General features: G+C 35.7%; 1 protein-coding gene and 1 long non-coding RNA gene across 3 annotated transcripts; one reads left to right on the top strand and one right to left on the bottom strand.

Moving 5' to 3' along the window:
* Positions 1 to 5,169: 5,169 nt before the first annotated feature.
* LOC110717041 (protein RNA-directed DNA methylation 3-like) lies at positions 5,170 to 18,513 on the bottom strand. Of its 2 annotated transcripts, none has more exons than XM_021895678.1 (19): positions 18,201 to 18,513; positions 17,043 to 17,290; positions 16,413 to 16,568; positions 16,163 to 16,321; positions 15,997 to 16,080; positions 13,565 to 13,638; positions 13,097 to 13,444; positions 12,954 to 13,005; positions 12,674 to 12,829; positions 12,445 to 12,585; positions 12,268 to 12,364; positions 12,035 to 12,184; positions 11,908 to 11,962; positions 11,766 to 11,833; positions 10,775 to 10,844; positions 8,812 to 8,848; positions 8,579 to 8,621; positions 7,238 to 8,438; positions 5,170 to 6,491 (listed from the first exon to the last, which is right to left on the bottom strand). In XM_021895678.1, the coding sequence occupies exons 1-19, from the start codon at positions 18,376 to 18,378 to the stop codon at positions 5,480 to 5,482; spliced, it is 4,329 nt and encodes a 1,442-aa protein (XP_021751370.1). In that variant the 5' UTR covers positions 18,379 to 18,513; the 3' UTR covers positions 5,170 to 5,479. The 2 variants fall into 2 exon arrangements, with proteins under 2 accessions (XP_021751370.1, XP_021751371.1); XM_021895679.1 differs by having other exon boundaries at positions 12,035 to 12,181.
* A 132-nt stretch (positions 18,514 to 18,645) lies between these two features.
* LOC110717042 lies at positions 18,646 to 21,464 on the top strand. The gene is made up of 3 exons (XR_002510662.1): positions 18,646 to 18,973; positions 19,841 to 20,015; positions 21,076 to 21,464. It is a non-coding gene; the product is annotated as an uncharacterized LOC110717042 (long non-coding RNA).
* Positions 21,465 to 26,087: the final 4,623 nt, after the last annotated feature.

Below are 26,087 nucleotides of genomic sequence, written 5' to 3'. Positions count from 1 at the left end.
TATGTAGATGTATCCAGGTCCCTGCCCAAAACCACCAGCTTTAACCTCTAAATTAATCCGACTCTTAACCTTAGAACCTGTCCAATGTTGAAACAAAGGAAGGCTACAATTTTCCTTTTCTCCTTGAATGCTTAAACGGTGAAAATACAGAATTTGCAAAACCAGCAAACATCCACTAACACTTTGAACAGTTAGATCATTGTTTTACCTATCAACAAACTTTTTTAACTTCCTCAAAACATAAGAACACCAATCAAAAATTTTTATTTCGTCAACTTCTTCAACAGCCTTTATCAACTTCAAAGAAACTGTCCTATTAGGAGTAGGAGCTAAAAAGCAACACATAGCATGAACCACAAAAATCCTCTTAAATTCTACCCCTCCATCAACCAACTCCTACATCCGAGACTCTAATTTTGACAAAGGAATAGATTGCTTATCAGAAACATCAAAATCAGATTTCCATGCCTTAATAATACAGTTGTCTACACTTGCAACTTCAGCATTTTTCTTGAGTTTAGGAACAGGAATATCACCCATAAGCAAGCAAAACACATCACATACATCATTCCTAGTAACTACAAATTTTTTACCTCTAGCAACGGTAAACATGCAGCTACCACCGTTAAAGTTTTAACAAGCCAAGGTAGCATTTTACGACAGAGAGTTTTTAATTTTAAATGTAACAAACCGCTAAAACCAACTTCAACAACAACTTGTTTTTGTTTATCTCTAAAGTTCTGCACCAAATTTTCCAAAGTATGTGGTCTACACCTTGTAATCAAACGTCTCTGGTCCGTAAATAATTAAAAAAAAAATGTAACTAAAACAATATAGACTACAAACAAAACATAATAAAAAAAATGCAAATCAATAATAATTGAAAACATGTTCTCTTACGCTGAAGTATCAGAATCAGAATCAGAAACCAATTCCAATTGAGAACTCCTCTTTCTCTTCTTTACATCGGATACTGGTTTGACATTCTTAGGTACTATTTTGACCTTAGCAAACTCTTCAGGCACTTTCTTGGTCTTCTTAGGTACTATTTTACCTTTAGCAGACTCTTTAGGCACTATTTTGGCCTTCTTAGGTACTGTTTTGGCCTTAGCAGACTCTTTAGGCATTACTTTTCCCTTTGAAGGCAATTTATAACGATATCCACCTATAGAACTACCTATATTTGTTATGCATAATGATTCATAGAAATTACCACAAATTACCAATTCACAACTTACTCCTGGGAAAATTCAGGTTGTATGCAAAAAAGTTACCCTTTGTATGCACAAATGTTACCCTTTCTATGCATATAAGTGACCCATTTACCACATAGTATTACTCCCCTTTACTTTGATTTCTAAACACAATGACATGCTGCCTATAAATTCTCATACACTACATAAAAAAACACACTAATTTAAAAATTGAATTCCAATTATCATAATTTCCCTAAAAAAAAAAGCAAAAAATCAAAGAGCGAATTCTGAAAATAACATGCAAAAGTTGTTTGACATATAACAACACATGTATAAGCAATTTTTAAGCAGTTAAATACAATAAACAAAAATTAAAGCAAAATTAAACACATTAACTTCAAAATTCAATTCCAATTATCATAATCTGCATAATAAATAAGCAAAAAATTCAAGTGCAAACTCTAAAAATAACATGCACTAGTAATTAAACATATAACAACACTTGTATAAGCAATTTTTAAGCAACTAAATACAACAAACAAAAAATTAAAGAAAAATTAAACACATTAACTTCAAAATTCAATTCCAATTATTATAATCTGCATAAAAAAATAAGCAAAAAATTCAAGTGCAAACTCTAAAAATAACATGCACTAGTAATTCGACATATAACAAAACACTTATAAGTAAAAATTGAGCTGAAAATTCTAAAAAAATCATGAAAAAATTAAGAAAACAAACCTTCAACATCTGACGACTTCTTTGTACTCTTCTTCTTCACCATTGCAGAATCAAACACTACAAAAAACGAAACCAAAAAAAAAAATCAAAAAACCTAAAAATCGAAGAATCGAAACAACTAAAACTAACAAAAATCTCAAAAAATTAAGTAAACATACCTAAATTTGGCAAATAACAACTTCGCAAGTGAAAGAGAAAAGAGAAAAAGCTTGAAAATCGCCGGTTGAGAAGAGAGCAAATGGACGGTTGAAGAGAGAGAAAACCATAAGAGAAATGAGGAAGAAGAGAGAAGTGGTTGTCTGAATAATAAGGAAGAGAGAGAAGTTTTTATTTTGCCAAATCAGTTGGCACGTACGAATCAAATAAGGAGGAAAATTGTTTCTTTTTGCAGCACAAATTTACAGTAATTTAGTGTAAATCGGGTGTCTTTGAACATTTGTGTATTAAAAACTAAAAAATAAAATAAAAAATTGTCCTAATTCAATACATGCATATATGTTGTTTAGTTCACTTCCCCCCCCCCCCCAACTTAATATCTTCTACAAGTATATTCAATTTTCACCCCTTCTCTTTTATAAACTAATCATTTTTCAATAAAAACATATTATAAAATACGAAATTATATTATACACAGAATGCCTATAAATAACTCGTGCATCACACAAGCCAAAAGACTAGTCTATATCTATACTTATATACTCTATCCGTTTTATAATGTTACTCCCATTTTAACTTATCATCACATTAATGTAGTATAAAAATATAGTCATGTTAACTATTATTAGGTTCGTCTCAATATGTAGTTTTATAATATCAAATTTCTATAATTTTTGTTATTATATATTTAAATATATTAATGGTAAAATATACATCTTAAAAATCATGCAAAGTTAAAATGAGACTATCGAATTTAAACGGAAAGAGTATTAAAAAACGTGCCAATGAAAGTTTATGTGTCAAGTGGGCGCTCTTCTCTCATGCAAATGTTCAATGTCCATGCAGCTTTTCAATGATATAACCATCAATTGATCATTATATCAATGTTAAATGGTTTATAATTAATAAAAAATAAAAAAATAAAAAAAAAAAACAATAAGATCTTACAATTATATCTTCTTATAATATTTACTAGATGGAAGCCCGTGCGATGTACGGTTTTTTCATCTAAGATTTTTAATTATTTGATTTATTGTATTTAATAATTTCAAACAAAATTACAATAATTTAATATTTATTTATTTTTTGCTATAATTTATAAAGAATTTATTAAATATAAATAAATTGTAAATATGATATTTTTTCCGTTATATAAAATCTTTAATGTGAAATGATAAATTTTTAATAATTTAAGTCCTAAATCATTGTTCATTATTTTACCATATCTTTTATTTCAATAGAATCACCAACCTCGTCCACAAACCAACCTACGACATCAATGGATAAATTGAACCGTGAAATGTTAGCCAAACTGAAATTGATATCTTTACATTTATATAAAATAAATCAATATATTTACCAATAAATGAAAAATTGTTGCGATATAAAATCACATCTATGCATTGAAATTTTTTCATCATCTCCAAATATAACCAAAGCCGTCCATATATTAAGTATACAACATCTAATCGTATTCCATTACATAAACAAATAATCGTCAACTATCCTAAATAAATACAATGTAACTAATAATTACAAATATAAATTTAAACATAAGATTTTAAAAATTACCCGGACATTGATGACCTAAAACTAACACAAAATTACTAACACAAAATTCGCTCGATGGAGTTTTGTATTGATACGAAATTTTATTTGTGTCGTATGATGTGTTAAATCTGCATGTAAAAAAACATTTAGTAAATAAACATAAACATATAATCGTTGAGTATCCCAAATTAATACAATGTAAGTAATAATTAGAAATACTAATTTAAATATAGGATTTTAAAAATTAAGCTAAAAATTACCCGGCCATTGATGACCAAAAATTAACACAAAATTACTAATACAAAATTCGCTTGATGGGGTTTTTATTGATACGAAATTTTGTTTGTATTGTATGATGTGTCAATTTATAATGGTAGGTATCATAAATTTTAATTTAATTATAATTAACGAACAATTTGTATTTCTTCATAAATACTATCAAAATTTATCTTATAATGATAGGTATCAAACTTTATTATAAGCGTTTATCATTTAAATATTTTTTAGTATATTTTTTGGATTTCTTATACTCGTAGTATTGAATTAATAAATTTATCTTTTCCTATATTTTTACTTCATTTTTTTCCTTAAAATAATTTAATTCGTGGATTATAATCTACGTGGCATTAAAATTTTAGATATATCAAATCTAATTCGTTACTTTTATCTAGGTGTACGTGGCATTAAAATTTTAGATATAACAAATCTAATTCGTTACTTTTATCTAGGTGGCAACATAATTTTTTAATTCAAAAATAAAATACAAATCTTTCTTCTTATTGGTCGAAATAACACCTTTCCTTACGTGGTGCTCCGAATGCTTTCCAAAAGTGCCTACTTTATTTTTATATATTAGATTAGATTACTCTCTAATTAATTATACCTCCACCACATATACAGTAATAACAAGAAAGTTTTTATAATTTTTTTTTTTTTTTTTTACCCTGCTCCTTACAATGATGATAATTTTTAAAAAAGTTTTCAAATATCATGCAATAACTTATCACATGATAACTTAAAAATTTTGTCATATACAAAAAAATAATGAAAAATAATAACCCGATGCAAAGCTCGGAATCCACTAATTTATAATTTAAAACAATTACTCACACACACCCTCCCTCCACCTGTTTCACCATATTTGGTGAACTATAGCTCGACTACCCATTAAACCCCCTACGTATTAAACACCCCCCACCAAGGAATCCTTAAAAGTCTTCTACAACAAATTAGGAATTAAATTTGCATTATTTCCTCGGACTAATTTTAGTTGTCAAATTTCAACTTATCATGTCCTAATACGTAAGTCAAGTTTTCAACAATAAACAATAAAATTATTTGATGTGCCCCTAAATTCAATTTTAATTGGTCAAAGGTTAATCTAAATGGTTAGAAGCATCACAATAAATAATGTTCCCTTAATTTATTTATTTTCTTTTCCTCAAGTATTCCAGCTTGATCAACTCACATTGCTAAAGTCAAATCACACCAATATGAAAATAAATATCTACATGAAGGTACCTGGTTTGATCAAATCTTCAAATTTACTGATCAAATCTTCAAATTTTTGCTCGAGGTTTTGATCAAATCTTCATATTTAAAGCACACAAGATTTGCTGGAGTGAAACGGCTAAGACCACAAGAGTAATCAGATAGTCAGATGAATCTGAAGGAGTATAATTATTTACATTGCCAGAAAACATAGTAGAGTACCTGCTGACGGATCACACAAAATGTATTTTACAAAATAACAAGGTTAGTCCTTAAGTAAGAAGAGTGACTACAAACTGAAAGCTGTTTCCCCAACCTTCGGCATCACTGCTATAGTTAGACTATTAGTTTCCCCAAGATGATCCACCTTGACCTGCAGTCTTAGATGTATCATTACCCCAGCCGCTTTTTTGATTATTGCCTCCACTACCCCAAGAAGAACTACCTCCACCTCCCTTATTCCCGTCCTTTTCTTCTGCTTCATTACCATTACCCCAGCCCTTGCTACTGCCTTCTAAGCTATTGTCAACAATTGTTTTATCACTGCTCCCGCCTCCCCATGATGATCCGCCTGCACTAGGTTCATCACTGCTTCTGCCTCCCCAAGACGATCCACCTGCACGTGGTTTATCACTGCTTTTGCCTCCCCAAGATGATCCGCCTGCACTTGGTTCATCACTGCTTCTGCCTCCCCAAGACAATCCGCCTGCACTTGGTTTATCACTGCTCTTGCCTCCCCAAGATGATCCGCCTGCACTTGGTTCATCACTGCTTCTGCCTCCCCAAGACGATCCGCCTGCACTTGGTTTATCACTGCTCTTGCCTCCCCAAGATGATCCTCCTGCACTCGGTTCATCACTGCTTCTGTCACCCCAAGACGATCCTCCTGCACTTGGTTTATCACTGCTCTTGTCTCCCCAAGATGATCCACCTTCACTTGGTTTTCCCCATCCTTTATCTTCCCCACCAGTATTAAATCCTTTGCTCCAACTACTTTTATCTCCACTTGTTTTATCACCACTTCCAGTTCCCCAAGAACTACCTACACCTGGCTTTCCCCATCCACTGTCTTCCCCACCCCCATTAGTACCCCCTCCTCTGCTACAACCACGTTTATCTCCACCTATTTTATTGTCACTCCCACCTCCCCAAGATGAACCACCTTGACCTTCATTTTTCCAACTTGAAAATTGCCCTCGACCACCTGATCTACCACCACCACCTCTACCAGATTGATCACGGCCTCCACGGAAACCTCTGCCTCCTCTTCTCCCACCTGATCCTTGCCCCCAACCAGGCTCTTGATCACTTTCAGAGTTCCTCGAGGCACCATTCCAACCAGTTTGTAGAGAACTTCTGCAAAAGGAGAAACAGATCAATTATCGCTTAAATTTGAAGAATGTGTCAAGAGTAGTGTAAGAAAAGGGGAAAAAAAGAACCTACAAAATCAAGGAAGAGAACAAAGCTTGATGCAAAAAATTATTTCCTAAACAAGGGTGAAAACAAGATACACAAGTGCCAATGGAAAAGGAAAAATAAAAAATAAAAAATAAAAAAAAGAAAAGGCCAGCACATTTTCTCCAAACATTTTGTCTAGGTATGTGATCCAAACACAGAAAGGGATGCAACTAGCAAAAGTGTAACACAGGCAAGGGAGAGGGATAAATGAAAAACTTAAGGTCCAAAAAAGTGCTTTATCACAATAATACATACAGTAGCACAGAATCACTTTCCAAAAACAGGGAACTAGACATCATAGATGACAACACAGGTAAGAGAAAGATCATACACCATCAACACTAGCATATAAAATGGGATTTCAGATCTATTGGCTATCCAAATCAATGCTAAAACAAAGCCCAATGTTCCATAGACATCCAAAATCCAGCGAGTCAGCCATGTTAAAATTTCTAATCAATTCATGCAGAAGAAAAGCATTGTTATAAACAGCAAGCAAAAGAAATGCAAAAATTCCAGGTCCTACTCATATCATATAGCATTTTCATAAGTAAAACATTAGCTAAAATTTAATTGGATCAAGATAAGGAAAGGGCATTAAATTAAAACTAAGATATTAAACAAATTATAAAGATATCACATACTTTTCTGAAGACCAGCCACCAGCATCCTTATCAGGTTCGTTCGACTTATTCCACCCTTTGCAACCATCCCCCTTGTTGTCACTCCAGCTTTTGCCCTTGTCCCAACTACTTGCCAGTCCATCATTCTCTACAGATGAATTTCCCGAAGATGGTCCATGCTGGTCCTTCCAGCCTTTGTTTCCAGAAGAATAATTATCTTGATTGTCATTACTAAATCCAGAAAATTGATCTTTATCAAATGATCTTCCTCTTCCGAATTGATCACGGCCACGACCCCTCCCACTTGGGCCACGGCCCCTGTTAAATCCTCTATCATCCTCAAAGTTCTTTGCTTGCCCCCAGGAGTCATTTCCACCTTTATTATCGGCACCAAATCCTCTACTCCAACTGCCCCCTGCACCATCTCCACCACTCTTCCACCCAGCAGAAACCCTCCCACCAGTCTCTGTATTTTGCTCTTGTGAGTTTGTAAAACCCCCAGAACTAGTCCCCCATCCTTTGTTATCACAGGATGGATTATTAGCAGAGCTTCCCCATCCATTTCCTCTGTTTGAATTACCCTGGTCGCCCTTCTTATCTACCACTTTTCCCCAAGGATCCTCAGACGGAACAGATACATTTTGCCCTTCTTTTTGGCCCCAGCCTGTATTTGTTTCAGCCAAATCCACAGCTTGAAACTGCGAAACAGCTGCTGAGCTACCCCATCTGCTGATTTTACTTGATGTATTCTTTGTGCCCCACCCACCTGCTGCTTTACCCCAAGAATCTTCAGCTGGAGCACTAGGGCACTTAGATTCAGCTGATGCAACCCCACCAGCCTTACCAAGGCTCTGTTCACCGGATTCCGAACCATTGCCCCAAGTTGCACTTTTTGTACATGTTTTCTGTTTACCCCAGCCAGAAGATCCAGGGTCACCAGATGAACCAATATTATTCCAACCTCCTTGCTCATCAGTACGTTTTCCACTGTCCCAAGAATCAGGCTGGCCCTTCTCAGTACTTTGACTCGACCAACCTCTTGCATTTGCATTTTTCTGTCCCTGCATCCATGGATCAGTCTCATTATCTGCTTTTTCTTGGCTCGAACTGCATCCACCCATGCTCCATGAGCTTCCATGATCTCCAGCAGGGGCTTTTCCTTTCCCCCAACCAATAGCTTTCTCATCACTGACAGCATCTTTACTGAGCCAAGCAGTATCTTCTACATTTTCAGATTAATAAGAAAAGTAAGAAATGGTATGGCTATGTTTAGCTCACATAAATTTACGATCTTAATACTTATTAAAGATAAAATCAGTCAGGGAAAAAAAAAAAAAACAAATCAGAAAAAACCATGATTACCAGCAGAAGAAGGTAGATCATTTGCAGCAGTACCTGCTTGAAGCTGCATTCACCAAAAGAAACATGGGCTCACTTACAGAAATAGCATAAGCACAGACAATGAATTATCAAAAGCTTCATTATTTATTTTAGGCTGGAGGCTGATGAGATGCATGTTAGGAAGAAAATAGTGTAAATCCACATGCAATGCAAACTAAATAAATAAAGAAAGAAAGAAGGAACAATTAACCAACCGAAGCACCCGAGGACGGAAAGGCAGGCCAAGCACTCCTGCACACATAAATCAAAATCATTAAGTCACTAAAACAATAAACAGCAGAAGAAAACATACACCAAAAGGATGTAGACAAGGATATGGCAGCTCCTATCGACGCCAGCTTCTAACAGGCATTGTATATTTGCATATAAAATAATGGTTAAGCAGGTGCAAAAGCAAGCAAACATAATGTCATGCCCCGCATAAACATTGTCACGATCTAGAATAGAGAATATATCAGCTTCCCCCCCAAAGAAAACACTATCTAACCATCATAATCAATTACAACACTTCCAACAATGCAATGAAAGTGACACCATTCCACAAATCTCCTTACCATTTGGTCAGACTATAAAACAACAGTAACATAAAATATAGTGCACATTAAGATGATTATTGCTACTGTTGAGAGACGACCTTTTTCATTGACACATTATGAAAGAGGAAAAGAAACATGGACAAAGCAGGCCGTTTAGTAAATAAATACCACCAGGTTCCATGAACACTTTTATCTGAAATACTTTGGAGTGCCTCCTGAGTGATGCACAGTGTTGTTAGGAAATCTTAAGGTTACCCAGCTTAGTTATGAGCATAAGTTAGCAATGGGAAGACCATAATGAAGAAAAAAGCAAAAGAGCAGTAAGACTGGTTGAAACTGTAACTAAAGGCTAAAGACAATTCAGAACCTGTTTCGGTTATTAAATCTAATGAATTCTACCTTAATTATAATATGTGCCTAAATTTTTTCTGAGTTTATGCTTCAGATTCAAGGACATAATTTTTTAAGTTTAGAGTAACAATTTGCTGTTGCAGTAGTAGTACTCTACTGTCACCTAAAACCAGTGTGCCGGATATTGGAAATCATAAGCTACACAAGCTTAGGTATGAGCATAAGTGGCAAAAGGAAGACCATAACACAGAAAGAAGAAAAAAACAATAAGACTGGTTAAACTGTAGCTAGAGCCTAAGGGAATAGAATCAATTTAGAACCTGTTCAGTGGTTTATTCTAATGGATTCTACCTTAATTATATTTTTAAAGATTTCGTAAATATGTGCTTAAATTATTTCTGAGTTCATGGTTCTGATCCAAGGACATTATTTTTTTAGTTAAGATTAACAATTCACTGTTGTACTCTACTCTCACCTAAAACCTCAGCGCACCATATATTGGGAGCTTCATAACATAGTAGCTGATAACGTTCTTAGGTTCTTCCAGAACCATTTGAGCTGGCTGCTGCAGCATTTGCAGCATCATAATTTCAGCGTCATACTATTTAGAGGTTTCGACAGCAACAACAACAATACCAAGAACTGAACAGCTAGCTGTAGTGCTGTTCAGGGCTTTGTCAAAGGCAAGAAGGCTCATGATCACAAGAAAAATGGCAGGGTACAAGGAAACAAATGCCTCAGCTTAGCCATGACAGCTAAAAGGGGGCCAACAGAATGTCAGATAAGTAGAACAATAGCAATTAATGGTTCAGATATTACTGGTGTGCTCAATAGCACCTCACCAGTTGAGGAGAAGGATGAGCAGCAGGGAAGATAAAGTGAAACTGTTGAGAAATATGTACTCCCTCCTTCCACTAATACTTAAGCAATTTTTATGTTTTATTTTATCCCTACCTTGATAGTTTCCTGGTTAAGAATAGTCTGCTCAATTTATTAAAAAAAAAAAACATTTATCTACCTTTTCTATACAACTAAAAAAAAAAATTTAATTTTTCCGTGTTGGGTTAAATTACCCCAATGCTCTTGCTATGCACTCTTTATTCTAAACTCCATGTGACCCACCAACTATCAAGGAAAATTCAGTAATCGAAAAAAAGATGTTAAAATTAACATGCACATAACAGAGCAAGGGAGAAAGCAGGAAGTGCATACCACCATTTAGGAATAGAGAACACCTCAATTACACTACCCAAATAGAGAAAGAGCATACCTTTCACTTGACATCCCTCCAACATTCCAACCATCACCAATTGTTGAACCGCTAGCTTGTGGTAACCAATCTTCAAAATTTAAACAAAAAAGATCGATATCAGTTTCTAATGCCTAGAAGAACACAAACATCAAAAAGAAGTCATGGAAACGGTGCTCCTTAACGTCAAATTTGAAATAGGAAAAATGCAACAATAGCAATACTGGTAATTAAGCTCATTTTCGCATTCTTAAAAAAAATTAAAATAAAATAAAAAAGAGAGTTCATTTTTGCACTTTGAAGTTTTGAAAACACACAGATTAAAGTCCTAAATAAGTTACAAACAGTGTGCAATAAATGTTTCTTTATCTGAATATCTCAGCACCATACCAACAAAGTTCAAAATGGTGAAACAAAGTAGAAACAAGAGGCAGATTTTGAGACAGAAAACTGCTATACAGAAGCTGCAATTTGGTTTCCATTATCATTTCTTTCAGAATTTTTGGTCGATCAACAAGGTTTTGTTTTGTTAGGAGGGTCTAATTTTAACAATAATGCAATGACTACACTTAAATCATCTGGAGGATGTCTTTAAAGCGAGTATTGAACCTACTACCAATATTCTGGACTATAATTTTTTAAATTCTTTGAACACCTCTTTCTAGATATATCCATCTGCAAGGTGTATTTGGAGTGATGTTGACATACCTACTTAACCAAGGGGCAAAGAAACAAAAGAGATTAATAGAAGAATCCACTAGGGAGGATGAAAAAAAAAAAAAAAAAACAAACAAACAAACAAACAAAAAACAAAATGAAAATTGGACGTAAGCCCAGCATAATAGCCAAAACATCTTATAAATCATCTTAAACTTGCTGTATAAAAGAATCCTTAAGGGCTGCCTTCGAAATGTTCAAAATGAACTAGAAATTCAGAAAAGTAAATTGATTATATTGGGTACATGCAATATCCCGTAACTGCATACAAAAAGAAAGTGTAGCAGATTCCTACCGTTCGTGTTGCCTTCAGTGCCAAGTAAATCGAATGGTTTGAATGGAGAACTTGTTTCTGGATGATCTCTGTCACCAAAATTAATCATCAGAGCATGTTACAGCCAACTATACAAAAATTTGCAACTTAGAAAGAAGTATACCCAATTGCTGAGGCAGAATTCTTTCCACAAACCTCAGAAAGATGCTCTCGTTTAACTGCAGAACATTAGCCTTGATAAGGTACCCTTACAGTGTCTAAAAGAAATACAAGAGCCAGTATGGACAAACCTGTAAGAACCTTATGTTTGGAATCCAGTTTCACAGTGACATCAGAATAACGAACAGCTAACACACGGCAGAGATATCCCTTTAAGGGACCAATTCGAATTCTTACTGACTGGCCAACAGAGAATATTCCATCTTTCTCGGTCTGATCTGCTGCAGTAAAGAACCCAAGTATAAAATAAGGTCAAAAGGAAAGAGATACAATTTAACTTCAAGCATACAGCTCACATGCATACCATCAGCATTATTTCCTCTCTGCCATGGTTTTTGAGGAGACAAAGGTGATTTAGGAGAGGAAGGAACATCTTCAAAACACGATGGACCCCCTTCATCCTGTATGAGAACAAAACATCAACAAAATTGCACATCAGAAAACAAATGAAACATAAGGATGAACAGAAACCACCCAATACCTTTCCGGGACAATCAGTGACAGAATGCTTCACTTTCTCAGTCATCTGGGATTTTGTGCAGAAATAAGCATTATCCAAGTCATCTTCATCATATAAAAAAATGACCCCCCTGTAAACTTGCTTCACAATTCCCTGCCGTCCCTGCAACAAGGATAAAAGAGACTTAATTAAAATAAGCATATATATCTCGGCAATCTACACTTTGCATCTGTTATAGATAGAACAGAACCTTGATGGGTCCCTCTAAAATTCTGACAGTGTCATTTGTTGATATTGTCTTCATACGATGATCTAAAGCTGTAAATTTCTTCTCTAGAGGCACATACTTCAAATCTTTTTGTCCTAGATTCAATGTCGCAGGTCCTTCTAAACCCTCTTTCAAAATCTAAAAAAGCCAACGACATATTAGAAACAGGCAAACCTGCAATATTTATTGAACACACCCCCCCCCCCAACCACCACCACCCAAAAAAATTTATTAACAGAATTTATTAAAAAAATTAATAAACCTTGTAGCTCTCATCCTTCTCTATGCCTACAACCATACCAAAATCTCTTTTCCTGCCAAACATGAAAACAAAACAATGAATTTATATTGATACAATGCAAAGCAGCCAAGATAGAGCCAGAAGGTCTCAAAAATATGGCTCACCCAAAATGAACAAGATCATGGACTTCAAAGCTAGATTGCTCATGAGATCCAGATGAACCCTCTCCTTTCCCACCTCCCTTACCACCTCCTTTATCAATATTCACAATTGACTTTTTCTTTGGCTCTCCATAAAGTTGTGAAAGCCACTCCAGATTACCAGAATCGTCATTGCTGGAAATCGTGAACTTCTGAAGCTCATCTTCTGTGGGATTAATACCCCAAAAACTCAAAGAATCAATGGATACTTTCTTATATAAAAACCCATCTTTCAGCATCAGGCTATCAAGAAATTCAAACATTTTTCCTGTGTCGCGATCACGCCTGTATTGTATGAGAGGTCGAAACTCCCTGAGGAGGTCAAAAGTCAACGTAAAGTTAACAAAAACAGCCCCATAAAATAAATAAATAAATAAATAAAATGGACCATGCAAACTAAACAGCTACGACAAAAGGAGAGGTATCAATTACTCCAGATCACTTGAGTTTATCAATCTTGCTGCTGGTACAGTTCCCTTTGTTCTCTTCGAATTTGCACCACCACCCTGTATAACAAAAAATAAATAAATAAATAATAAAAAAAAAAAGAACAAACAAACAAGAGCCTATCAAACTTAATGCAATACAAGAGTTCATAAACATATATACCTTTGAAAATCATAATAAATAACCTGTTCCACCGATACAAAGTAGAAGAACTTGTAGTAACAAACTTCTTATAAAGGACTTGGGACATCCACAAGAATACATAGTTTAAAGGGCATCCCATGCACATTACAACTTTCACACAAGATGCCAACGATATTTTACAGCAGAAGATAAATGGTTTGTAGCCTATAGCACAGAAAAATTGCAAACAATAGTATACCAAACAAAATCAATATAATTTTAAAAAATTTACCTCATGCCTCAAAAGTTTGGTTCCCAATGACCCTTAATCTCATATGCATCTTAAGTGCACTAATTCACTATAAATGAGAAAAAAATATGTTTTATGAGTCTTTGAAATATAGTACTACTACAGTACTACCTCAACTTCACAATCTTGTTAACATATTCTATTTTTGTCTGTTTCATAACTTTCTTAGCATATCTACTTTTTATTCCATTGATTGGCAAACCCATAACACTACTACGTTACCCCAAACCCCACAAAATTTTCACCTTCCCACTCGTTCTCCTTACTTTATCCACCTATTTCTTACACCTATCTAAATTATTACACTCTTACTTCATCCACCTATTTCATACACCTACCCACCTTATAACACTCTCTTACTTTATCCACCTTTGTATTACACCCACCCACCTTTTTATAATCTCTCTCCTTTGCCTAAAATATTGTGCAAACTAATAAATGCTAAGAGCATTTTGAAACAAAGGTAGTATATTAAAATCTATGGCTCCATTGAAGTTGGGCTTTTATCTTATCATTGTAATAAGAAAGAGATGTTTACATAGAGTCCATAGTACAATGAATAATAATTTCCCAATGCTTCACAAGATAATAATTTCCTAATGCTTCACAGCATAATAATTTAATTGATCTACTACACTTACGTCCAATAGCTGCTAATGATTAGTGATTTTCAGGGTAAATGAGCTTGAATGCATACAAATCAAAGAAAATTGCAAGCACGCTGTACTTAGCAAATGTGTCTCAAAGTTACAATAGCTAGTTATCTTCTTCATATTAGACATATTAGTTGGCATATACACAATATACTTGAAGGATCATAACTAGCTAGGCTCACAAAATACATTTAGGTTTTCTCAACTATATGATATGAATCACAACCTCCTCCTTGTTTACTTTATGTCCCTTTAAAGACCATAAAAACTGGAGGATGAGCAAAGTAATTGGACTTATTATTAAGTCTTTAAGATAAAGAATAGATAAAGAGATTCATTTAGGAGGATTCAAGCCACCACTCATTCAGTGTTTCCTTTCTTGTATCCCATTTTATTATGTCCCCTTTCAGGATACCCATAGGTGTGAAAAAACACTAGGATATTAAAGAAAATTATGATAACCTTTCCACACTGTGATGACTTTTTACAAATTGAAGCACTCAAAACAACCCATAAACCCTACCTAGCAAAATTGCGGCCAATTTAACAACACAGTTCTCAAGTACAGTGCCCAGAAATTAAGTGACGACAAATTTCTTGGAATTAACATGACATATCCCCAAACCTTCCTTAGTTTTGTAACCATCTTCATGCTTTCTAACCAGAAGAAAGCAAGATTCACTAAAATAGTGGAATGTCAAACTAACTGCACAGAGATAGTAAACCTTACCACAGAAAATTCTCCCTTTCCTAAAAATTCATGGTAATTGTAACACTCCAAATTTAAGAATGCAAAGTTTTATATTTTGGATATGGTTGCAATCATGAACATTGTTGCAGAACCACTTTCACACACAGTGTGTATGTTTTCCACTGTCATGAGCTATTGAGCTCAAAATTCTTTACAATACAAAAATGTAATAATTTTTTAACCATGAGTTGATAGCAGTGCATCCCAATTTTTTACAGCTTAATAAGCTCAAATTTAAAAATGAAGACAATGTAAAGCAGCCCATGATTAACAAGTAAAGAAAGATACAGAAATTACATGGGAACCATAGTCATGAAGATAAAATTTCTCACATTGCAAAAGCATGGACTTCATAGCATATCAACTAAGGGAAATGGCAGCTATATTGCTATAAGCATGCCTTCTGAGTCACTTCAAACATTATTACACACGAGCATGAAGTAACTGAGTCAAAATAATTTGCTAAAGATGTGGAATGTCACATGATAATTTCATAATTCTTAAAATATAAGAATTACTAATATGTTGGAAGCCAAAATCATATAGTAAAGAAACTCGGATAGAAGACTAAGAATATTACATATTTTGCTGTAAGAGCCTGCAAATCAATTCTTGGGATCAACTTCACTGTTGCTCTTTTTCGCTCATTGTTGATAGCCACCACCTAAACCAATATAAGTTCCAATTGAGAAGCAAATACTAGGACCTGATGTATGTTAGCAAGTTGTAATAAAAATCTACCAAACCTGTGCTAAGTCACCCCTGTAAATTCCATTCTTTACCCGTGCCCATGAACCCTCTTTGACTTCATGATACCTCTTTTTAACAACCAAGAGGTGACCAACTTCATTAGGTGGTACTGGTGTTACAAGGCTAAAGTATACATCAGCAAGCTGGTTACATGCCTAAAAATCCATTTAAATGAAGATTTTTTTAGACAAGGATGCACAGTTAGGCAATATTGAAGAGAAAATAGGGCCACTTTAATAAAATTACCTCTGCTACATCAGACTGCCTCTCTGCTTCAACAAATACAAATCCTTTAATGTGCTCCACAGCAAATGCAGATATTATCTGCAGCTTCGTTCCTAAGACTTTCAAATCTACATACTTTTGAATCAGGCAAAATACTGTATTTTTTTCTCGACCAACCTACATGTGGAGGAAAAGTAGTGTTCATAAAATTAAATTGTGCAAAATAGATGGAGACATAACAATGACATTTAGAACACGTTTGGTAAGAGTACTTATTTGGTTGGAAACGGATTCAACTAAACCATTACCATTAATTCGTGTTTGGTTAGAAGGTTTAGGTAACATTAATCATTACCCCTGGGTAATGGTTTCCACCTAATTGTTACCTCTCTTAAATCTAAGGTAACAATTACCCTAACCCTCCTCAAACAAAAAAGAGATGAAGTTACCTTTCCATAGTTAAACCAAACATATAAAAAACTAAAGGTTAATTGATTCCTTTCCCCTCTCTTATTTGTTCCCTTTCCACTCCATTTCCAATATTCATACCAAACGCTCCCTTAAGTGATGAAATAAAATAAATATTTGAGAATAGCCATTTAATTTTGATGCCAAGAGAAAGGTTTTGAAAAAAAAAAAAAAAAATCATACCTTACATTTGACCTTCCAGATGGTCGGTTCCCCAGAAGGCATAAGTTCACTCTTGTCTACAGATCTTTTAGACTCATTATCATCTTCAGCATACCTAACATATCCAGACCCCCTCCTATAACGCTCTGCTATCATTTTCTCCAACTCATCACCACTCAACTCTTCTTCTTTAGGGATAAAAGGGACCTGAACAAATCTTTCAGGCTCACTTTTGACTTTAGGATCCTCAAGATAATCGGCCAAGAAATCTGGTCAATAACACAGAGCAGAGATATCAGTTGGAATGGATTGCAAGAAGAACCGACAAATATTCACACGCCAGCAGGAACACATTTTTATGCTAATGTTTCTAAAATAGGAAAGAAACAATAATACTAACAATCTAACATATAACAAGGTATTGTTAACATAACCAATAAAATAATATATTACCCATATATTAAAACACACAAATTTCATTATAAAATTTTCATTAATTAACCAACTACAGGAAACAAAGGCATTGAAATTTGAATCATCCAAAAACACGTCAAAAAATTTTAAAAAAAAAATTAATAACAATAAAACAAGTAATTATGCACTACAGTTTAACAATAAAACAATAAAACCACCCAGATTTCTTGAACCTATTACAGTACAGATGGTGACCCTGAACCCCAAATTTCACGGAAAAGAGCTTCAAAAATGCTAAGATTAACACGACACTACCAAAGTCACTAATAAAAAAACCCACCCAAATTTCCCTATTTTAGACAAAATACCCACATTTCTTATTTTTCAACAAGCACCCACATTTCCAGTTTTTTTTTTTTTTATGAAGCCGCACCACATTTCCATAATTTACAGGATACTGAAGAACCACTAAAAAAAAAAATACACTTCGTAACATAGCATAAAACATACAAATAAATAAATAATCACCAACAACAAGCCATAAAATTTTGAAACTTTCAGGAACACCCAAAAACATTTATCCATAACTATATAAGAAAAAAGAAAACCCACCCAGATTCCAGAAAAATTTACATGCAGAAACCCTTAAAACCAAAATTGAGGTAAAAAAGATAAATGTAAGTTAATTACAGATATGAAACCCTAAAAAGTCAAGTCTTTACAATTAGAAGAGAATAGGAAAATGAAAGAGAAATTAAATCAAACCATCATCAAAAAAGTCATCGCTGCCGCTGTCGCTGGCACCACCATCTTCAACGGCAGTGTCTTCGAAGAACTGTAGAATGCTGCGATTTCTCTTGCTTTTACCACCATTTCCGTCGTCTCGTTTTCTCTTTCCAATTGAATCGTTACCGTCGGCTATTCCCTTCCCTTTCGACGCCATTTCTGGGCAGGTCAAGAAGATACTGGCATGAGTAAGAGCAGATACTAGAGAGAAAGAAGAGAGAGAGAGAGAGGTGTGTTCAGTGTGATCGGGTTCTGGGTCTTTGAATTTGTTTGAGGGGTTGGTATTATATGATAGTACGAATATGGTCCCTAAATGACCGTATTTATGCACTTTTGGTCCCTCGTCTTTTAAATGTTCACCTTTAATCCCTCAACCACCAAATAAAGAAGTTTTCAAGCCAAATTGTGTAGGGACTAAGAGGGTGTTTGGTATGGGTTTTTTATAGGGATGGAAATGGAATTAGATTACCGTTTCCGTTAGAATATGTTTGGTTAAGGAGTAAAGTAACAAAAATTGTTTCTTGGTAATAAACCATTCCACCACTTTGTTTCCGGTGTAAAAACTGGACAAACATATCACGATTCTATCCTCTAACCCAAAAAAAACTCAACTCTACCCTTTCTCACTCCTCTTATTCCAAAATTCTCCAAAAAAATTCCTAACTTTGATTGATCGAATCTCCAGATTTCGCTTAATTTGATCAATTTTCTGACATCAAATCACCAAATATCAACCTTCTTAACCATTACAGGTTTGTTATCTATCAATTTTGCTAAATAAACCCTAGATTTTGAATTTGTGTTGAATTTATATAATTTTCAATTTAACTGTTTGTATTTTGATTTTTTATCTTGAAAGACTTTGATTGCTATGTAATTGGCGTATTTTCGATTTCATAATTACTTGTCGTTTCTCTCGTTTAATTTCTAGGATTAATACGATATCAATTTCGCCGCTTTTTGGTTTGAACTACTTGCTTGTTTGATTTAAATTTTTTTTTTGCACTTTCTTAGGGTTTCTATTTCTCAAATTTCGTTGATTTTCTGCTGAATTTGATGGTATATATTGCTATTATTGTCTATAATTGTTGTGGTCAAATGGGTTATGGTTTAACCAATGGGTGCCTTGTTAAAAATTATGCTCCTATTACTAAACAAGCTGTTCCTATTGCTAACTGATGATTGTTGCTGTTGTTCTTCATTATACTGTTGTTGGCCCTAATTTGATAATTGTTGCTAACAATCACGGAATTCCTACTGTTGTGTTTATTTACCGGTTATTTTGTGTTTCCCCCCAAATTTTTCCCATGAATTTGGTTTATTTTTGGTGGGGTGATTGTATAGTTGGTGATTTTTTTTTTTTTTGGATTTTAAGTGCATTAGAAAGTTGCTTATTCAGAATTTTGATCTGGGTTGGTTTATTTACGTATTATTTTGTGTTTTCAAAGGCTTGATTTTTAGAGATGATTTGCTTGCTTTTATGTTTAAAAATAGTTTATTTCGTTAGATGAATAAGCAGCTTAAGAACAACGAAAATTCCTTATTAGTCACTAATGTTGTTTGTGATACTAGTGTATATTGATACTAGTGTACATTTTTTTTTGGACTGTTTTTTCAAGGTTTCTACAATGCCTCGACTAATGCATTCTATAGGGAAGAAAAGGCTCAAACAACTACAGGGTACGTACAGCAGAAGCCAAGCAGTTTGGATATTGGAAATATAATGAAGACATGGAGAAAAGAATAATCATAGATCAAATAAAGCTAGAAGAAGACAAGGCTGATAAGAAACTAGTAAGTAGTAAGAATATTGATGTTTACAACAAGACATCATGGCTTATGTGGATGATTTGAATGATGGGGTTATGAAGAGGAGTCTTTTGCAGTACATCATGGCTTTCATATTACCCTTAAGGCTTATCATCTATTGTTTGCTTATGTGTTAATTTTTCATGCTCGATCTTAGTTTTCAGCCCTTTTTGAAATTGTATTTACAACGTTATGACCTTATCAGCTTATGGCGCTGGCCTTGGCCATTCTGCTTGCTTCTATTGTTGTGTCTTCAATTGGTCAGATAAAAGGGTGTTTGTAGGTTGATTGAGAATTTATGTAATGAATTGATGTTTTGGTGTCAAGGATATTAACTAGTATCTTCTTTATAATCCAATGCAACTCAACTACGTTTGAGTAAAATGTTGGTAGTGAACCATAAAAGATTATGCGATCAACTCATATTCAAATAGTTTTACTATGGTTGATGCGGCTTAATGTAGGGGTATTGGTCTAGTAAAATTATGTTACATGAAAATCCAGAAATAGATTATTTCATTTGGTGATACTTTGTGGCTTGCGCAATTCAGTTTGAAAATAAGTGAAGAATATTTGCAAGCACCATCACATACAATAAGATAATTTCTGTACTCTGATCTCCAATTTTCTTCACTTCTATAACTGTAGCGAGTTGTGGAGATTGGGCGTAGTTTGGACAGAAATTTAGCAAAGAAAAGAGGCATTTTAACCTTATAATATATGCTGAATTTTGCTCTTTGATATGTCGACTACTGTTTGTTGTTCTTGTTATGTAAATTCTGATTTGGGAAGGGCATTTATATGGCTTGCTACTAATGATGAAAAATGTGTGATTAATGATGTTTTTGATGTGACATTCCTGCTGTTAGTTACTATGGTTACTATGATGAAACATTTTTGATCTATTGTTGTTGTTAGTTGCTAATATTAAACTTTGCATTTTCTACTAGACTAACCACTATTGCTATATCAGATTTTTTTAAAAAAATATATTAGTCACTTTAGACTGTCTCATTAAATTGTTGCATTCGCTCTTATATGACAGGCTCATAAGAAAGCTAAAGGGTTGTTTGGAGTTTCAATTCATTCATTCACTATGATACTCTTGCGGAAATATACGCAAAAGACAAAGCTACCGGAGATGCAAGTGAGTCGTTCGTTGATGCTATAGAAGATATGGACCAAGAGATTGATAAGAAACCATGGAATGTCGAGAGTGATGAAAAATGATGTGATTGATCTTCTTAAGTAGAAATTTTGTTCTAAGTTGTTGAAGTTAATGTTTCAATGAATTTTGAATGTTTTTTTTAATGGTTATTAGTGTTGTTCTACTTCTATTGCATAATGTGTAGCAATAATTAGCAAAAACAACAAAAAAAATTTAAGGAAACTATTTCTTTCCAAGCTATTTATACTAAATTAAAAAAGAGGAAACAGATTTGTTATAATTGATTACGTTTCCTTAGTGATACCAAACAACTAGTAAGAGTAACACTATATATTACCCTTTCCCCCCTGATTTGTTTCCAATCTGTTACCTTTACTAATTTGATACCAAACCTGACTTTTGTAATCTGATCTGATTGTTTGATTTGACCAAACTTTAATCTTTTGTAAACCATAATTTATATAAAAAAAAATCTGAACTTATTTTTTCTAACCTAATCTGAACTTATTTTTTCTGATCTGACCTAATCCGAACTTATTTTTTCTGATATAATCTTATCTAAACTTATTGTTTTCTGATGTGATATGAATTTTTTTTTTTTTCTGATCTGATATGAACTTATTTTATCTCAAAGGAAATTTTAATCCTAATAATCCAACCTTGAACCGATTTAATTTTATTAATCCAACCTTTTGATTATTTAGAAATAATATATGCTTTAGGGGGTGTTCTATTTTATTAGGCTAAAACCGGTTGGTGAGCAGTTGAAAAGGTTAACTTGCCACATGTTGTATTTTGATTGGTCCAAATATTTTTTTATAATTTTTTTTTTCTTAAAATTCTTCCTTCTTCCCCCTTACCATTTTCTCTTTCCTCCCTTTGTTGTTCATCCATGACTGACAGTCATGGCAGCCACCACAACCACTATATCTTAGCTAGCTAGCCACTACACCCTACCGAAACCACCTAGCCACCACCCACCCTCACCTAAACTAGAATCGCCCCACCGTCCCCTCACTCCCTCCTCCACTGACCCTCCACACTCTCCTCGTTTCCTCTCCATATATTCACCTCCCCTTTCCACCCCTTTTCGATTTCCGACCACTCTACCTAGGAATTGTCAATTTCAAGCCACCCATACAAAGCAGAAACCCACCTTCAAAACCCACCTTTATATGAAACCCACCCACCTTCAAAACCCATGCAACTTCGAAATCTACCTTCGAAACCTAGTATACCTTCAAATCCCAGGGAAAAACTGTAGACACCTAAAAATGTCTCCCTAAAACCAAACCCGATGATGAACAACCTTTCACCGCCACTATTGGTCGGGTCGAGTATTTAATCTTGGGAGTGCTTAAAGTCCATATTTAGTTAAACACATTTAACAAATCAGTCCAAGTATTTAGTCAAAGCATAGTCCAACCCTCATTTCAACCCAAACCCTTTTAATCCATTTCATTCTATTTATTAATTAACCCCGATTAATAAATATTGAAACCGTAAACATAAATAAGTCCGGAACACTGGAAAGACAGGTAAATTATCTCATACTTAATGCAAATTAAAAGATAAAGATGAACTTAAACGAAATTCCAGAAAACAAAAACGCGGCGACACGACAATATCTACCACGCCACGACGATTTCTGCCGCGCCATGGAAATTTCTAGATTTAATTTCTCCGTGACGCTTCATTTCTAGGGTTCTAGATCTCACCCCTCTCATTTCCTCTATACATACGAGGCTGATTTCTCAGTTTTGAGGCACTAACACACATTCTAATCCCTCTCTCTAATATTCTAACCCTTAAACCTATTTTCCTAATTACACCATTATTCCTTCCCTAAGCACTCCTCAGAGTCCATACAACACCCGAAGTTCTGTACCTAATGTTTCGGGGTTTTTTGTGTCCTGCGGGAGAGTTACATCACCAAGATTGGATTCCCTTTGCATGTACCTGCAAAACAACGGAAGATCCGGTTGGTAGGAGTTCCACCTTCGACGATCAAGTTAGAACCAGTCGAAGTAAGGTAAAAAGTGCGGAAAGTACAGGTAAATCTTCTCGAATCCCGAGAGCAGGTGTTTTTGCTAATGTGAGAGAATAGATTGTATGTAATAAATGAGCGTGTCCCCAAAATGGGGTAAATCTCCCTATTTATAGGGTCATTGGTAAATGTGCCCTTACCTAGGCCATTCTGACCTACATTTGGTGGGTTGCGCCGTTTTGCGGCAACCTCGGGAATTGGGCCCTGAAAGCTGTCATTCCCTGATGAATATCCGTATGCCACGTGTCAAATCTAGGTGAGTCCATGTGGACTCCTTTCAGGGTGACACGTGTCACACTCTCATTGGTCCATGTGGCGGGGGTAAAAAATCCTTGGTGACGTGTCACACTCTCATTGGTCCACGTGCCACATGATGCTTGTAACAAGTGTCACAGTGTTATGGGTGAACAATGTTATTTATTGCTCACCTTCTAAGGTAATTTTCATAATTGCCCCTGAAACTTTACCCCTCTATAAATAGTTTTCACCCCCCTCATTTTCGCATATTCACGAAAATTCTTCGAGAGAGAATCTTTGACTTTTGAGAGAATTTGATTATTGCCGCTTGAGTTCGATCCGCCTGCATCGCAGCTGTTCCAAGCAGTTCCATTAGTACTTTTAATACAAGGTAACCGCCTGCTCTCTCTCTCTTTCTTGTTCTTTAATTACCGTTTGTGTTTGTTATTCCTTAATTTCAAAATGGTTTCACAAACACACACGGCACGGCCTAGGATCGCTGTCAGTCGGTCAACCGGGACGACTGAATCTAGGACTAGGATTGCCACCTACCCCCACTTGGACTCCCCTCTGCAAAAATCCCCGAATTCGACCGTCTCTATGTCTATGCAAGACATTATGGCCAGAACTAAAAGGACGACCTAAGGCCTCGTAGATGGTCATGAGGATGACGACACTATTAGGGTGCCAAGAAATGAAGTTTTTGACTACCACCCGGCACCCCAAGTATGCCGGATGACTCCATTTTGAACGAGTTAGATGATGAATCTAACAATTACGCGTCCGGCTCTGAACAAGGGTCATTCCAGTCGGACGCCGCCTTAGGCAGTTCTAATGCTAGAACAGAGCCGCTTGTGGCCCATGAAGAGCCATAGAGCTCTGAATCCGCCTCTGATTCCGAGGAGGAGGCGACCTTTGCTGAAAGAGGACAAGGGGAGGCTTCTTCCTCTGCGCAAGAAGATTTCACTCCCTACTTCACCCAAATCTCTGCTGGAATCTAGAGAAAAATGCGCAAAAAATTAAATGACTTCCGGGACACCCATGTCATGGAGGCCGGATATCAGATCCATGTTCCTGATCTGGATGATACGGTCGTCTGGCCATTTCAGCAAACCTATGGAGATCAATGCTTTGGATGTTATGAGGTAGCAATACAGGCGGGCTTGAGATTTCCCCTGGATCCGGATGTTGTGAAGATCCTGGATGGGTACCGCCTGGGGGTTTGGCAGCTTGCCCTCAACTCATGGGAGAACATACTAGGGTATGTCGCTTCCTGTAGAATGCTAGGGGTAGAGCTAGGCTTTGAGGCCTTTGTTTCAATGCATTATTTGAACAAAGCTCCTAGGACAACCGACCCCGGATGGTACACCTTGACTTACAACAAAGGGTTTATGATGACCTTGGGTAAAGAATCGAAATGGAAGGACTGGCGAAATAGATTCTATATCATCTCCTCACCAGACACCCGCCGGAACCGAGAGTATAATACTTGGAACAAAAATCTGTACCTTCTAGGCTAGAAGGCTATCCTCTCGCTTGTACCTGACGAAGGTTGGGATCAAATTTTGACGCTTGGTCTGTTTAAGGTCACCACCAAGACCATAGAGGGAAGGAATGAAAGAGAGATAATTCCCAATAGTTACATCCCTAGGTTTGAGTGGCTAAGGGACCCTACTTAGCCGCTTGCAGCCTTAGCATAGAAAAAACCAAAGGTAGCTGGCCGGATGAGGCTATTTAGCAAATTGCTTTTTTTTTTGTTTTTTTACTGACATTCATCCGGCCTTTTTGCAGAAGAAGCAATGACGCGACTTTCTCCAAGTAAGAAACCTGCTAGCTCAACCGCCAGATGATCTGGCAAAAAAGCCAGATCTTCAAGAAAGACCAGTTGGAACATGTAAGTTTTTCACAACTTAACAGCTGCAGTCAAGCAGACCTTATTTCCTTAAAATTTAGTAGCTTAACTCTTTATTTTCAGGAAAGATCAACTAAGCCGCCTGTTCCCCCCAATTTTGGTATGAAGCCACTGAAGTGTCTGTTTGCTGGAGAGGACCAGATGCCCTCCAAATCGTGGAATTTAGTGACGCAGAAGAATCTTTCTACATCCAAGTCTAGGGATGATTCTTATCCCACCACTGGCAACAAATTGCCTGCTTCCCTTGAAGCTCTCAAAAAACCGGACGCCCCTCGGGCATCGAAGAGTGGCAAGCCATTCTCCGCTGCTGTCGGCTCAAGAGCAACAAGCGGACATGCCTCAGGCGGACGCAAATACAAGTGTCCTCAAGACTTAGAGGTTGAGCTCCCAGGTATTAGTGCCTTCAATCCATTACCTTACCCTTGTAGGGTAAAGTCTTATCAACAGTCGCCCAGCAGCTCTAAAGACACCCGATCTATAGGCCGGGCTTATGTCAACTTCTCACCAAGTTTGAATGTGCATATGCTACTTAGTGGCCGGATATACAGCAGTCGCTAAGAACATGCCTATGGCCGTCTTTGTTGAGGAACGGGAGTCTGTAAGGGGGTTGACACTCTCAACTTTGATGCCATACTGGCTCTGCTAGCTGAGGTAACCTGGCTTTAAGTTAGAAAATTTTCCGAACTCTTTGCA

The sequence above is a fragment of the Chenopodium quinoa genome, unplaced genomic scaffold, assembly GCF_001683475.1.
Source record: "Chenopodium quinoa cultivar QQ74 unplaced genomic scaffold, ASM168347v1, whole genome shotgun sequence".
Classification (NCBI taxonomy): Eukaryota; Viridiplantae; Streptophyta; class Magnoliopsida; order Caryophyllales; family Amaranthaceae; genus Chenopodium; species Chenopodium quinoa.
Note: the sequence above shows the minus strand (reverse complement) of the source record. Positions and strands in the feature narration are given on the sequence as shown.

Coding starts and splice junctions, on each gene's coding strand:
- LOC110717041 (XM_021895678.1), bottom strand. CDS start 18,378: ATGGCGTCGAAAGGGAAGGGAATAGCCGACGGTAACGATTCAATTGGA. Junction 13,639..15,996: donor AGGCTCTTACAGCAAAATAT/GTAATATTCTTA, acceptor TTTGTTATACAG/GGTGGTGGTGCAAATTCGAA. Junction 11,963..12,034: donor CAAACATAAGGTTCTTACAG/GTTTGTCCATAC, acceptor AATGTTCTGCAG/TTAAACGAGAGCATCTTTCT.